The following is a 16,609-nucleotide window of genomic DNA, read 5'->3' on the forward strand; positions in this document are numbered from 1 at the left end:
GCAGAAAATCTCTGTGGCCAAAACCTGGTTTTCAACCTCGAACACCCATTACCCAGCATCCCGCGTCTTCCTCGTCTCACATGACCTTTGACTGGACCGCAGGCAGATGTACCGCAGTGAGAGAAAGAGTGGATCTACCCCCAACCCAACCCCCAAATCTGCATGGATCTCTGCCCACTGATGGGGTTCGATATGTCGGTTTAGCTCAGAGTTTACCCTCACTTCCTGATCCAGTTATAGACATCAGCATTCTATCGCTCTCATTTCCCCTAAGGCAAATCCAAGAGCATGTGAGCGCTAAAAACGGCCATGGGAAGCAATTATTGTGTTGTAGTGTTAAAATACTGCAGGGTAAAACTGCACTTTGGCTGTAACACTGCCCTACACAGAATCTTTTCATAAATTTATACTATAACATCACTGGATGTAAGATAGGATTATATTTATATAAATAACAGGTATACTGAAAAGAATTTGTGTAGAAACAATTGTCGCTCAGAAACAATTATAAAGAAACATCAAGGAACATGTTGAATTAAAAGACAAATTTTGAAGTATTTTCTTTTGAACTGTACTTAAATTATTTTAGTTTTATTTATTAAATAAAAAATAATCTGTCACCATCCCACCAGTAAAACGTTTGCAATTATATTTATAAACATTTATCATTTTTTGCCAGTAATTTTTGACCGGGAACACCGCAAGTGTAACAAGGTGGGTTAAAGTACGCTTAAAACTGAGAAGTTTTTCCTTTGAGTTTTCCGTGTACAGATGACATCATTGTTAAAACGATCCCCGCTGCCAGGCCATTAGATGGCGATAAACACTATAGACTGAACACGTCATACGCATGTGCATGACGTCATTTTCAAAGTGGGATGATTACATGACACCGTTTACAACTAAAAACGTTTTTTTTTTTTGTTTTTTTTAAATGCGTTTTGGCCGTTCGTTTACACAACAACAGCGTTTTGGGTGCCTGAAAACACAAACTTTTAAAAAAAGGTCTTCAAAGTGCAAGTTTTTGAAAATGGACTGGTAAAAAAAAAAAAAAAAAACTTAAATCTCCGAAGACGATGATGTCATGTACATGCGTATAACGTGTTCAGTCTATGTGTTTCATCGCCATCTAATGGTCTGATGGAGGCATGCAGCGTTTTTATTCATTTTCGGGGATCCATGTGAACAGGGATCGTTTTGAAAACTCGAAGGAAAAACTTCTCGGTTTTAAAGGAACACTCCGACTTTTTGGGACTTTAGCCTATTCACCTTACCCCCCAGAGTTAGATAAGTCCATACATACCTTTTTCATCTCCGTGCGTGCTATAAGTCTGTTTGACGCACCCACCGCTAGCCTAGCTTAGCACAAAGACTGGATGTGAATGGTTGCAGCTTTCATACTAATCCAAATGAGTGACAAAATAACGCAAACGTTTTCCTATTTACATGTTGTGGTTTGTATAGTCACAGAGTGTGCAAATATCAAGGCCATATGAGACACAGACATCTTTTGACCGTATAAATACTATATTTTCTGAAGGGGAAGCACTGCTACTTGGGCAGAGTGATAACAATCACCTGAGACGCACCGTGACGAGGAGCAGAGAGTTCGCTTCGCTCAGCGTTGGAATAAAGAGTCAGCAATTACTAACGTTAGATAGAAAAGCAAGGTTTATCATGGGTGTTTGCTTTATTGTATGAGCTGTGACAATAAACAGGGGAGACCAGGTAATACAGTACCATGTTTCATTGATTTCCAACCAAAAACGCACCCAGATTTATAAATATCACATGAATAAATAATTATTATTACAGGAATCAATATATTTTAAATGCAATTTATTAGCTGAACCAAATGTATTCAACAGTAAATACATTTGCCTATATAATATACAGTATTGCATTACTATAGGATAGAATAAGGGGAAAGTAATAGCACAAATTGTTTTTGCACAATGAACTCACAGCCTATCGTACCCTTTTGCACGCTCAAGTTCGTTATTTCCATGGTTATTTCAAATTTAGGCTACTAGGCGCGCCGCGCACAGGGTGCAAGTTCAACGCGGTAAACGCGCTCGTTTTTTTTCCCAAGCGCGTCCGCACCGCATCAAGATAAAAACATATTCATACCCTAATCATATAATAGTGTCACTGACGTTACATTAGATCTGGCTAAAGGCACTGATACAGTAGGTCATCTAAAAACATAACGGAACACTTACCTCAGCCGCAGGTGATCCACTTGTCCTGTCTGTGCTATAGATGGGATGGCCGTATCCTTCAGCACATTATGGTCCGTGTGGCAAATTCCATTTTTTCAAAATAGTCGTCCTCATTGAAATGTACCGAGCAAACATAATGTCCCTTGATAATCTTAGGTGTGTTTGGATAAATATCCAGAGTAAGTTAGCCATTTCTTCATCCAGTCAGCGTTTTTAGTTGGAATTCTGTGAAACATGGTATTACCTCCCCTGTTTACAGTCGCAGCTATTTACAATAGAGCGAAAACCCATGACTCTAAACTACGCTTTTACTATTTATAAATTGCTGACTCTATTACCCAAACACCGAGCGAACTCTCCGCTCCTCACCACGGCGTGTCTCCGGTGATGCGGTTATTACGCCGTCAAAGTAGCAGTGCTTCGCCTTCAGAGAATAGTTCCCAGGTTTTATACGGTTAAAAGATGTCTGTGTCTCATTTGACTTTGTTATTTGTACATTATGTGACTATACAAATCACAACATGTAAATAGGAAAACGTTTGCGTTATTTTGCCACTCATTTGGATCAGTATGAAAGCTGCAACCAGTCACATTGAGTCTTTGTGCTAAGCTAGGCTAGCGGTGGGTGCGTCAAACAGACTTATAGCACGCACGGAGATGAAAAAGGTATGTATGGACTTATCTAACTCTGGGGGGTAAGGTGAATAGGCTAAAGTCCCAAAAAGTCGGAGTGTTCCTTTAAGCATATCGTTGTTGTGTAAACATACCCAAAAACATTTTGAATCCCGTTTTCAAATGTTTGGGTTTTCAAGCACCCAAAATGCCCATTGTCGAGTAAATGAACATCCAAAACGCGTAAAGTTTTACGTATTTAGTTGAAAGCGGTGTCGTGTAAACAGCCCTTTAGTCCAATATCCGATAACGTTAACTAGCATTTTCGGGAAGAAGAAAATCACAAAAATTCAAAATGACCCAAACGCAACATAAGAGTTAAAAAGACCAAATCTAAATTTGTGTTCCAGTATTGCGGTGCATTCAAGATTTATGCCATTTTAAATGTCTTTTTCAGGTCTTTGCTCAAAAAGTGGGATTAGGTTCTTACAAAGACTTTATGTAGCACCAATAATATCACATTTGTACAGAATTTAATGGAATTCTGGTCTCGTTCCGACTTACGTCTTGATTGCTCATCTCCCAGTATGGTCTCTCGCCGTATGACATCACTTCCCACATAACAATGCCGTAGCTCCACACGTCACTGGCTGAGGTGAACTTCCTGTAAGCGATGGCCTCTGGAGCCGTCCACCTGATGGGAATCTTCCCTCCCTGCAAGGCAAACGCATGCTGAACTCCACGTCTCAGATCAGAAACGCGTCTTGTCAGAAGATCTTAATGGGTGATTATCACTGGGAAAGAATGCTGTCAGCCTGTGAAAATTGACAGGAAGCATTCTGTCTGTGGATGGCTGTTGCATGCTAATCGCTAATTGACTGTCCTGGTGTTAGCGCTCTCAATTTCTGTAGGCAACTCACGCACTGGGGAGACATGTCTTCATTTACTTTGTTGACAGTTCACACACACATCCACACACACGTGAAATGCTTTCTTCTGTGTTACTTTGACACACCAAAACAAAGAAACAAAGATGAGAAGAAAAGAGAAAAGAAAAAAACGATGCTAATTATGACAGTCACCACCAAACCTCTAATAATCCTCTTTCCGGATTTAAGGCAGCTCCTTTTTTAGGACTCAACAATAATTTATTTTCACTGTAAAATATATTTGTTTGTTGCTCTGGCAAAATTGAAAATTCTTGATGTGTTTTAGCAACATTTATTTTATTTAAGTGTCCCTTTTATGCTATTATGCTAATTTTGTTTTGGAGGTCTCCTACAATAGGTTTACATGAATTAAAGGCCAAAATAGTCTGCTGTGATTGGTCTTCTCTGCTCTTATTGGTCAGATGACCTATGTCTGTTCTGATTGGTCTACTCTGCTCAGATTGGTCAAATGACTCAGTCTGTTGTGATTGGACCCATCTATAGCACAAAGTATGTTGTTCATGTTTAGCCAATGAAGAGCATAGACCTTATTCAGAGCAGCGCCATGACAGGTATGAAAGTGAGGCTGGTTTGTGATTGGTCTGATTGGTCAGATGACCCAGTCTGTTCTGATTGGTCTACTCTGCTCGGATTGGTCCGATGACCCAGTCTGTTGAGATTTTTCTACTCTGCTTGGATTGGTCAGATGACCCAGTCTGTTGTGATTGGTCACTCTGCTCTGATTGGTCAGATGACTCGGGCTGTTGTGATTGGTGTACTCTGCTCTGATTGGTCAGTTGGCCCAGTCTGTTGTGATTGGTCTACTTTGTTATGATTGGTCAGATGACCCAATCTGTCGTGATTGTTCTACTCTGCTCTGATTGATCAGATGACTCAGTCTGCTGTGACTGGTCTACTCTGCTCTAATTGGTCAGATGACCCGGTCTGTTGTAATTTGTTGTACTCTGCTCTGATTGGTCACATGGCCCAGTCTGTTATGATTCTGTTCACCGCTTGTCGGAAACAAAACGCTCATTACCATATCCGAGGAGTTCTTCCTCAGCACTTGTTACAAGCACTTGAATATTAGAAAAATCAACATAGCAGCACTTTAAGAATTTTTGAAGGGTTACAAATTCATCATAACTTTTCCGAATGCCGCCCCTGGATTGTTTAAGGACCCTTCTCTAAAATAATTATGCAAATCACTGCAAAAAGTGCTACTAAAAACAATTTGCATAATGCAAATTCTAGATCTTGCAGGTTAGTTCTGAGTGCTAGGTTGTGAAGGAAAATATCACATACCATCTAAAATGCCCTCAATGCAATCTGAGACGGACGTGTCCAGTTTATTACTTCACTGCATTGAAAGGGTGTTCAGGAAAAGGGTTTTAAAACAAAGGCCTGCTGGGAGGTAGCTCATAGATGTAAGATGTAGTAGGCTAGCCAGTGTTTATGCTCTGAAGCACGTACGCGGGTTGTGTAGGCCGCCTCTGGGTCGTCCTCCAGCACTCTCGACAAGCCGAAGTCGGACACCTTACACACCAGGTTGCTGTTGACCAGGATGTTGCGGGCTGCTAGGTCACGGTGCACATATCCCATCTCAGAGAGGTAGCGCATTCCCGAAGCAATGCCTCGCATCATGCCAACCAACTGGATGACAGTGAACTGGCCGTCATTCTTCTGTTGGAGCAGTAAAGACACATAATACGTATGAATAAGAGTGTAATATATCAAATTAAATCAGGAAGATTGGCTAATTGTACAAATTCCATTCCAAGAAAGGTAGCACTCCATTTTACAGTGTCCCTGCGACATCAGTATCAGAAAGAATATTATTGCCTTTATTGCACACAAAAGGGATTTTCCTTAGTAAATGAAACTTCCAGTGCACACGTATAAATACAACAACAAGACTCATAATAATAAAAATAAGAAATAAAATATGAAAAGTGTAAGGGCCAATCCGCACAGACAAACGCCAACAAACATGTTTGTTGGGTTTTGTCGGATCAGTTTGTTACACCCGACTGAACATGTTCAATCAGTGTTTGTTGGTGTCTGTTGGGGCAGTGTCAACCTGACCATTATTTTTCATCAAATTCTAAATCCAACGGCGAACCTGTTTGTTGGTGTTTGTCTGTGTGGTGTGTATTGGCCTTAAGAAACAGAACTGGCATATTTACAGATATGAACATATTTACAGTTAACATTATTATGGATAATACATATAAATGAATTAACAATAAATATAATATACATAATTAAGCAACGGACACTAAACCAAACCCTACATCTAAACATTTAGTATGCAAATAAGTCATTTATAGTATAGTAAGTTTATTAATTAATAACTATGTGTAATTACATTGTAACAAGGACACATTCAAATAAACAGCTTTATTTTAAGGTATTTAAGCCGGTTTATATTTAAGTACTGAATAATATTAAAGGGTTAGTTTACCCAAAAAATGAAAATTAAGTCATTAATTACTCACCCCCATACACAAATGAAGATATTTTTGATTAAATTTGAGAGCTGTATCACTACCACATAGGCTCCTAAGGGAATGAAACTTGACGGCCCAGAAAGTCAGTGAAGAAAATGTTTAAATATTCCATGTGACTACAGTGGCTCAACTATAGGGAATAGTCTAATAAAGTCATTTTTTTTTTTCGCACAAAAAGTATTCTCGTCACTTGATAAACTTATTGTTGAGCCACTGTAGTCACATGGAATATTTAAAGATATTCTTCTTCATTGACTTTCTCGGCCGTCAAGTTTCAATCCCTTAGGCAGCCTATGTAGCAGTGATCCAGCTCTCAAATTTAATCAAAAATATCTTCATTTGTGTTCCGAAGATGAACGAAGGTCTTATGCTACGTTCACACCGGACGCGTCTAGTTTGACGCTTGACCACTTTGTGTTAATTCGCGTGTCAAGAGCGAAACTGGTGCGCGTAAAAACAAAAGTTTGAAGCGAAATTTACGCGCGTCAGAATCGAAATCCGTTGGCGGCCATTGTTTTTATGTCGACCGAGCATTCATCGAGAGAGTTACCGCTCTGTAGTTACTCTGGAGAGCAGAACAGGGGCGTGGGGATCATCGTCGCCGTATATTTGTGTCCATCGGACCCTTAAGAGCCGAATCGTTTGGCGAGTTTCACCATTTGCTCGCTCCAGGAGCTGCGCTGGATGACGGCCGCTGTCAGCGGTACTTCCGCCTGTCCCGCGCCCAGTTTGATGACATGTTGTCCCGCATCGGAGCGAGGATAACCCTCGCCCTCATCCATCTAATCTAGCTGTCATTTATTTTTTGTTTTGATGATGAATAGAGCCAGCCTTCAAAAGTTATTAACCTGTCCTGTGATTTTTTTCTCTCTCTCACGTCCAGACACGAATTTATGCACATATGTTGATTGTCTTTACAACATAATACTATTTCATATAATCTAGCTATGGAATGAATAACATTCAATACAAAATGAACATGTCTCGTATATAGAAATAATGTTTTAAGTGATAAAACATTTGCTTTGTTGTGCATAATCCCACCATGCATTTAGTCTTAACTAAATCGAACTTGACGCGCGAATGAGGCGTATTCGCGTCTTCCGCGCCTCATTCGCGCCGCAGGAATTTTTCACGCGCGTAAAGCGTCTTTGCCTTGACTTAACATTGAAATCATTCGCGCCTGACGCGCTATTCGCGTCCGGTGTGAACGTAGCATTACGGGGTTTGTACAGCATGGGGGTGAGAAATTAATGACTTAATTTTAATTTTTGGGTAAACTCTCCCTTTAAGCAACTACATGTACTTACTATAGGGTCAGGGTAGGATTAGAATTTGATTGAGGGTAGTTCCATGTAATTATGCATACTTTACTGTTATTACTATGGTAAGTACATGAAACAAGAACACTGTACAATGAAGTGTTGGCAAATAAAGTGTAACCTAAAATAATAGACTGTCTCTGTGTAATTACAGATCGCCGACATTTTAAGTGTACGTTTTTCGTGACATTTCCGTAGAATGACGTTTGTTGAATGCAGTCTTTATTGACTGTACTTCCAAAAAGCAGAAACTGTACCTTCAAAAATGTGTCAAGGGATCCATTCTCCATGTATTCTGTTATTATCATCACTGGTTTACCTTGAGGAAATGAATAACACTCATTTCAGGGAATTGCTATGTTATTATTATGCGACACATTAAGTTATAGCCATAAACAGGTTTTCAGCACTTGTTACACAGTCAGGCTTTGGGAGTTTCTAGCCCTTATAGGGTTCAAAAGTTATTAGCATAAACACAAGTGCAACGGTATGCTGTTTTGGTGCTAGAACGTTTGAGATAAAGACACACATTTGCTGTGGTTAATAATAACAATAGCACTGACGATTACCCTTGCCAATACAATTTGCTAATGCACCACTAGATGTAATGAATAATAATTATTCATACTGTGAGCTGATCTTAAGCAAAATAATGTTTCCAACTTTGAATCGATCATAATACTGAACTAAAGATAACATGCAATCATTTTCAGTAATAATCATATTGAAAAGTGTACTCACTCTTGGTGACCACCCCCTTCAGGTGGATGATGTTGGGATGGTCGAATTGGCCCATGATGCTCGCCTCTCCCAGGAAGTCCCGCCTCTGCTTCTCGGTGTAACCGGCTTTTAGAGTTTTAATGGCCACTGGGATCTCTCTCTTCCCTGGCTGCCGAAGCAAACCACTGCACACCTCACCGAACTCTCCTGCAAGCGCAAGGCAGAGCCGTCGATGAACCAGAGCCGTCGAAGAGCCAGACAATGAAACGCCTCATTGTGCTCGGCCGGATTTCCCTCGTGAAGCGACAAAGTGCAAAACTACTGAGGTATGAACTTCCTTCTGAACGAATAAAGTCTGGCAGTGTGACACTTCCAGAGCGAGATTTTATTCAAAAATGTTTAGCCCAAACCTCTTGTTTCAAGGATTTTTAACTGGGAGAAGATCTGAACAGATTTAATCACACACAAAATGCTATGAAATAAAGATGAGTTTTGAAAACCAAAGTGGAATTTGGGGCTCCAAACCATCTCACATTTGTCTTTTAGGCGGTGAGTATTTCACACGTAACCTAATTTGAATGTTGTGTTGTTTGACTCACTCACCAGCTCCAATAACCCTCTCGATGGTGATAGAGGAGACATCGATCTCCTTGGCGAACTCGTGGACGGCCTGGTTGGGATCTTCGTAGGTGTGGGGATCGATATATGTGCGGACCGCTGGGAATTTGACTGTGATGAAGCGAGAGAGGACGAGAAACAGAGAGAAAGAGGATGAAATGTTGATTCCTGGCACTTCACAGCTCTAGGGTTGGGTTATGTAATATCACAGAAGAAGATGCGTGCAGGAACGATGGGGAGATGTTGTTTGAGGTTTCATCTCTGGAGACCGTGTTTGTTCTTCCCTGCTGTGCAAGGCACAACATATTGATGGATTGCTCTAGGACTACATAATAAGAATAAGCCGGAATATGCCACGCTTATATGTGGCACTGTATTATTGGACGCGTGGTTAGTGTGGTTGTAGCCTCATGGGACGATGAGGTTTTCAGATTATGGATGGGTGTCCAAGTAATGATAATAAACAGCAAATGATGTTAATGTATGGGATTTATTTAATCTTCCTTCTATTGCCAGTGAATATTACTGTTAATTATATTATTATTATTATTTTTAATATACAAAAATATGTAGATGTTAATAATTGTAATAGTATATTATTAACAATAACACAATAATAACATTAATAATTATTAATATTATTTGTATTGTTATTGTTGATTTTTTTGTATTTTGTTGTTATTCGTATATGATCCTAATTATATTAACATAAATATTTAATATTAATGATAATTTAATGTTAACAAAACTATTATTAGCAAAAATGTTGTAGGTGTTAATTACTTATTAAAAACAAAAACAATAATTATTTTTATAGTAATTTTCATGATTACAATTTGTATTGATATTATTGTTGTTGTTGTCAATGATGTTGTTGTATTTGTGTATTTTGTTGTAATTTTGATATATTAATAATGCTAGTATGATTAACAATAATAATTTATATTAATGATAATAATGTATTTTTATTAAGACAACTATTATTATTATTATTATTAGCAGCAGCAGCAGTAATAGTAGTGCCAAAAAGTATGTTTGTTAATAACTTTGTAATTAATAATAATAATAATAATAATAATAATAATAATAATAGATTTATTACTAACACCATAACAATAATAATATTATTTTATGCTTATTATTGTTATTATTATTATTATTATTAGTAGTAGTAGTACCACCAACAATTTCACCAGTTGTTAACTTTGTAATTAATAATAATATATGTATTACTAACAACAAAACAATGATACAATTATTTTTTATTCTTCTTATCCTTTATATTTGTTATATTAGTAGTAGTATTACTACTGCTACTAATACTATTATTATGACTATTATTACCATTATTATCGTTGCTTTTGATGCTGTATTTTGTTGTTGTAATTATGACATATTGTTGTAATTTGCTATTAACAAAGCAATTATTAGGATTATTATTCACTGATTGGTGATATAATTGACATTTGGCAAAACTACATGCAATGAATAATTATATTTTTAATTTAAAGCAATATTTATATGTTATGTGTGTACCATAATCACATATCAACTATATATATATATATATATATATACACACACACACACACACATATATATATATATATATATATATATATATATATATATATATATATACTGTATATATATAATATATATATATATATATATATTATTTTTTTTTTCTCAAAGAGGAAATCTCTTGATTTAATATAAATAGATAACATAATAGCAATAAAAACAAGCTGAGGGCTGTAAACGTGCTGTTAAAACAAAACTCACTCATGACGAACTGCCTTGATGTCATGTTTGCCCTCACGACTGGAGCTTATGAGAGGATCAGACTAGCCCACTGAACTCTGGGTGAACCCAAATGTGTCTGTCTGTCCCTTTCTGATACACTTACTGTGACCGTTGTGGAAGTGCATCTTCTCCTCGTCTGGATCCTGCTTGGCTTTGCTGTAGCCGCAACGTCTGTGAAAAACAAGACCTGCGTTATTCTTCATACAACATATTTCCTTTATTTTCCAAGCCATCTCTAAAAAACACACCCCCTTCACACATTTCCCCTCATTTTTTAGATGCAATGCTAATAATTGAAAGGCCTAATAAAGGAGGGGAAGTAAACAGAGTGAATACAGGGCTGGTAATGGCTTGATCTGCTTTCAGCAAGAATACTCTAGAGAGGACTATCCAAACATACATGCAATATGACAGCAGTCTTAAGTGAACCCAATGCATCACTGTTTTATCTGCCAGCAGTCTGTGTGTGTGTGTGTGTGTGCGTGTGTGTGCGTGTGTGTGTGTGTGTGTGAAAGAGAGAGAGGACATCAACTAAAACACAATTAACTAGAATAAACAAGGCATTATCCCCTTCAGAACTGAGACACAGACAGTAGGGTAAACACATTTTGTACGTTATCACTGCATACTATATTACTATTATCAAAAATATGATTAATAATGATTCTAGGGTACGTTCCAAATTGGATACTACAGTATTTTTTACAGTATTTCACAGTATGGGAGTTTTCGGCAGTGTACAGATTCATATTATATGATATATACTGCATGCTGCAATAGGAAACAGTACGCAATACGCAGCAATAAAGAACAAAGCTGTAAAGAGCATTGCATTGTGGGATTGTGTATATTATGTATTTGGTAAATTTAGGATATATGCATATTGCTAATGGCAATATGTAACTGTAACTATTAGCAGCATGCAGTATATATTATGAAGGGCACTAGTATTTCAATATGGTGTAGAACATTATCATTTCACCATGTACCGGATACTTATAAATGACAGTTTATGCCCCATCCTTTTATTTATTTTTTATTTTTTTAAGAAATTTTCCTTTCAGGCAGATCCCTGCTCTGTTTAGGAGTATATTGTAGACAACACTCTATGTGTGAGTGTGTGTAGTCCCATGGGATGGGTCTGTTTGGCTCGAGCCCCAGGGGAGGTACACACACCTCACACACTAGTGCAGAGCTGATGAGTTTGTCAACCCTGAAGCCCCGCCTCTTCCTGCGCTCCACTTTCTTCGCTCCACTTTCTTCTGCTGGACTTGATTGGAACTCTAAAAGTCTAAAGTCAATGGTGCAAAAAAATGTTTTTTTTTTTTTTTTTGTCATTTAAAGAGTGTGTTAGTAACATTTGCCTATAGGCAGGTCCACAAATCGTGTACACTTTGTCATTGTCATGTACTGTAGATGGTATGCTTGTTTTTAAAGGGAATAGAAGATGAGACTGATTGGTTTATTGCACGTTACGCCCAAAACACACCCATTACTCATTAAGAGAATAGGGACAACCATAAGACCATGCGCCGGGAGCGCCGACCATTTTTCCCATCGTTAAACTAGCAAAAGTGGAATCGGACAAAGTGTGTTTGCGCCTTGCCTATAGTTAAAATAGGGCTCATTAAGGTACTTACATCAACCATTTTACACGTACGATCACACCGGTGTGATTAGAACGGTCAGTGCATCACATCATCAACTGCTAAATTCAAACTTGCTCTCGCGCGTTGGCTGGCGCTGAGCGAGAGTAGGACGCACTCAGTGGTGTCATATATCACAACTATTGAGTGTTTTCAACCACATCATGTTTATTTTAGGTTTCAGACATTTAAATACACATAAGTACTAGCAAAACAATGATTTTGAGTTTGTAAAATACTCACTGTTTTACTCATGTTTTACTCATATCAGATACACATTGTGTAAGTAGCTTAACATTTTCCCATATTCTTCTCCCAGTTCAGCGGTCACTTGCTTTCATGTATTTCGTGAGAAGTGGATCCGATTCTCTGAACTGTAAAACAAACTAAAATGGCGCCGCCCATTGTGCATACAGCTCAACTAATGCGATCGTTATAAAAATGTTTAAACAACAACACCCATCCACTTGCACATAATTGACAATCGGAATATCAGTGTTTCGTGCTATAGCTCGAAATAATAATATTTTTAATAAAAAAGGAAAAATGACAAAGCAGATCATCATTCTTTCAGCGCTCTGTTGTCGTCAAGTGACAAGCAATGACACGTCACCATGGAAACATTAAAGTGACAAGTTCTAAATAGTGGTTGGCCTGAAAAACTCACTCTGGGGGGTCAGTTAGAATATTTTAGGGTGTATTCACACCAGGAAAGTCCGATAGTTCACTTGCTTTGGTCCGGACCAAATAATTTTTTTTTTTTTTTGGTACGGTTCGCTTTCACACTGCTCTTTTTGCAAGTGAACCAAAATTTGTAAACCAAACCACACGTGTGCTAAGGTCGTCCATTCATTGGACAAGGATTCTCAAGGGAAATCAGGAAGTGCAAAAAAGGCTCAGCATGGCGATATTTCCATATATTTCATACTGCAATATTTGTTCTTTTACTAATTTTATGTTAATTCTGTACAAACGTAATATGAAGAAACTAATGAGTATCATATGATACAATGTCATCTATATGAAGTTGTAATTCGGATTTTGAGAAGACGACGAGTGTAACGTTTGAGTGGCCCTATAAACGCGGGGAAATACGACAACTCTCGTCTTTCGTGCATCTTTTCATTCGACCATCTACTGTTTTTTTTTTTAATCTGCAACATCTCAACTTTGCGTTACAAGTGGCACTGCACAGAAGACGGAGAAGGTATAAAGTTTTCATTCATAGAGAGGGGCTATGTTCACTCATTCAAATAATGAGATTCTTATTGTGTACAAGTGCTGTCAATGTTAACGCTTGCGATTAAGTTTGTCCAGTTTAACGTAAATTAACGCATATCATCCTTGTATTGTAACGATCCTTACATTAATAATAATAATAATTCATTACATTTATATAGAATTTTTCTCGGCACTCGCTTTAAGGGGGAACTCGTCAACCACCACCAAAAGGTGGTGAACTGCAAATGATTTTTTTTTGCATCTTTGCGCGATTAGACATTCACACACGACGCGCAGAAAGACGCGCAATATTCTCTTTCGACGCAGTGCTTTCTTGCAATTGGGTCGGTTCATGTTCACACCGTAAACGAACCGTACCAGAGTTCGTTTGGAACCGTACCGAGACCACCTCTTCAGCTGGGTCTCGGTTCGGTTGTTTGGTCCGCACCCGAGTTCGATTGCTGTATTCACACCTGCCCAAAAGGTCCGCACCAAGGGGGCAAACGAACTAGAGTTCGATTCAATCGAACCAAACAAGGCAGGTGTGAATACACCCTTAAACTTACGTGTTGAAAGGATTAAGTAATCTGTATGTGAAAAAAATCCCAATATCAAGTGATATTTTAATTAGCAAGGCCAAGCGCCCCATTCTGAGCCACTGTCCTCGATTCAACCCTAAATTTCAACTTCAAATCACTGCAGTCCTCTGACAGCTATACTAACAGCCCCGTCCGGAAAGAGCTTGTTCTCCAGACAGCCTGCTGTAATAGCCTTCTGATGGTGCCCTTGCAGCTCGTTCATGAATAAGTCTTGACCTAGTAAGGCCAAGAAGGCTATTAACAACCCTGATTGCTTCCTGCAGGAGAGCGTGCTTCAAAACCCTCTGTGACATGAAAGGTGACGCAAGTGTCAAGGCTGTGGCCCACATGATACACTGATACACACTTTAAGAGTAATTGCTTGAAACCGTTACACCCCTGAGAGGCACCCTAACCCTTGCTTAAACAATTCCAACTTCCCTTCAAGTGGCAATCTTGAGCCTTTTAAGAAATTCCACCGGCTGATGTCTGATTCGGAGGTCTTCCTCTCCTGCCAGTCGTCAATCTCAGCGAGGTCTTGACACCATCGAATTAAAGGTTGCAGCTCGGTTCAAGGGTAAAGTGCGAGGACAGGCTTAACGTGCACGACTGTGTGCAGTGTTCTATGGCATTTAGTGGCGGCTGGTGAAAAATAGCTTAGGTTTGGCATTTTCAATAGTCTGGGACTCAGGTCTTTTAGCATTGTGGCATGCTCTTCCTCAAGACATCCGTCAAGCATCCACCCTTCTCTCCATCAAAAACCTCTTAAACACTTTAAAAAATCTTCAGCTCACAATCTTTAAAGGTTCCATGACATGCTTATTTTTGTACACTTTGATGTAGGCCTCTGCCTTGTTATGGATATTGTAAGAGATTATTGCAAGTAACCTCTGAATATTAATTTCTTAACCTATATTGTAAAGCGACCTAGGGTGTTGGAAAGGCTATATTATTAACAATTCTTATTATAATTAATAACCACCCAAATTCAATTTAAGGATACCAGTGCTCTGTGAAAAACTAATTATTTAATGCCAGTATTAAAAGGTTGAGGCATTCTTGCACAAAAACAAACGTATTGCATAAACTTTCCATTTGAAATTGAACTCAAACAATATACTTAGTGATTGCTTAATTAGCTGATTAAATAAAAAAAGTATTTCCCACAAATATTTTGAGTGATTTTGAAGCAAATATTCCACAGGTACAGTAAATAAGACTTGTCTTGACTTTAGTAGTGGTGCGTATGGGCATGGGAGCGGCCGCACGCTTGCTTGGGGCGCTACAAGAATCGCCCATAGCTAACTAGATTTGAGCTCGCTGATTGGCTACAGTTTATGTCAAACATTTTTATCTCAAATCAGCGATTGGCTAAACTGCTCCAGAGACCCGCCTTCCTGGGGCGATTTCTCAAGCGCCCCAGAGCTGATCACGTGCACTACAGGAAGGGGACGTGTAGAAAAACCAAACATTTTGAATTTCTATTTTATTTTATCACATATACTGGGTGCATTTAACATCTCAAACACACTAATATTGACAATTTGTAAACATGATTAGTGCTTATTTATTGCATTTGGCTCCCTAGCGCCCTCTATTGGCCAGCCACCCCTGACGGCATTCCATAGTATAAATAGTATGGCGAGTGAAAATTCCAAAAAATAAAAAGTGTGTTTCGATGCAATTAATTTACCAGAAAAAAAAATGTGTGGAATGTTGGAAACTTCATGCACTTAAATTACAAACTGGAGGAGGAAGAGGCTGTGAGACTCACAGAAATTCACACACTTGATGGTTGAGAATACACTCTCTGAGGTTAGCATTGTCTAGTTAGCCCTGCCAGTAATGGTCAATTGGCAAACATTCAAAAACTTGTAAACTTAACTCAATATTCAATTTTTATTTTGAATAAACATAACATCTCATACAGTAAGAGCAAATAAAAGATAAACACACATTTTTTATCTACACCCAATGCACTTCCAGTGTAATTCTGGAAAATTGTGCTGCTGTTTATTATAGACAGAACGCGTCTCCGTTTGTTTCCTCTAGCCAGTGAGGACAATAGCATGCATTACGGTCTCATTTTAAAATGTTGTGCCTGAAATGCAGAATAGGACAGCGTGTATGAAACAGGATATTGTTGTTGGCTCCTCGTCATGCTCTGCCATTGTGTTTTGTGATCGTGAAAACAAATCTCCCACCGCTGTTTACATTAAGAAGAGGGAGGCACATATTTCACACAATATTTTTTCCCACTATAGAACTACGACCAATGTACAGAAATGTAGATAATTCTTCTGTGAGCTCCTTGACTAGCTTAACACAATTGATATGCTCAAATATAAGTGATGATACATATTTTGTTGATCCTGGAACATTCCTGTCCAAAAATGTAGTCCTAACTCAATCCCTACCTGTAAAC

At 38.4% G+C, this 16,609-nt stretch overlaps 1 protein-coding gene across 1 annotated transcript in view; it reads right to left on the reverse strand.

Annotated features, from left to right (window-relative positions):
- The window catches only part of unm_sa34860 (un-named sa34860), a 110,269-nt gene that overhangs the window by 18,866 nt on the left and 74,794 nt on the right, over nucleotides 1-16,609 (reverse strand). The window contains exons 9-14 of the mRNA XM_039677091.2: nucleotides 10,843-10,910; nucleotides 8,919-9,044; nucleotides 8,337-8,522; nucleotides 7,853-7,914; nucleotides 5,237-5,446; nucleotides 3,399-3,548 (exon numbers count right to left, since the gene is read on the reverse strand). Of these exons, the coding sequence (XP_039533025.2) occupies nucleotides 3,399-3,548; nucleotides 5,237-5,446; nucleotides 7,853-7,914; nucleotides 8,337-8,522; nucleotides 8,919-9,044; nucleotides 10,843-10,910 (802 nt within the window). The remainder of the gene's footprint in view (nucleotides 1-3,398; nucleotides 3,549-5,236; nucleotides 5,447-7,852; nucleotides 7,915-8,336; nucleotides 8,523-8,918; nucleotides 9,045-10,842; nucleotides 10,911-16,609) is intronic.

The sequence above is a fragment of the Pimephales promelas genome, chromosome 23 (genome assembly GCF_988280905.1).
Source record: "Pimephales promelas chromosome 23, fPimPro1.hap1.1, whole genome shotgun sequence".
NCBI classification, from domain to species: Eukaryota; Metazoa; Chordata; class Actinopteri; order Cypriniformes; family Leuciscidae; genus Pimephales; species Pimephales promelas.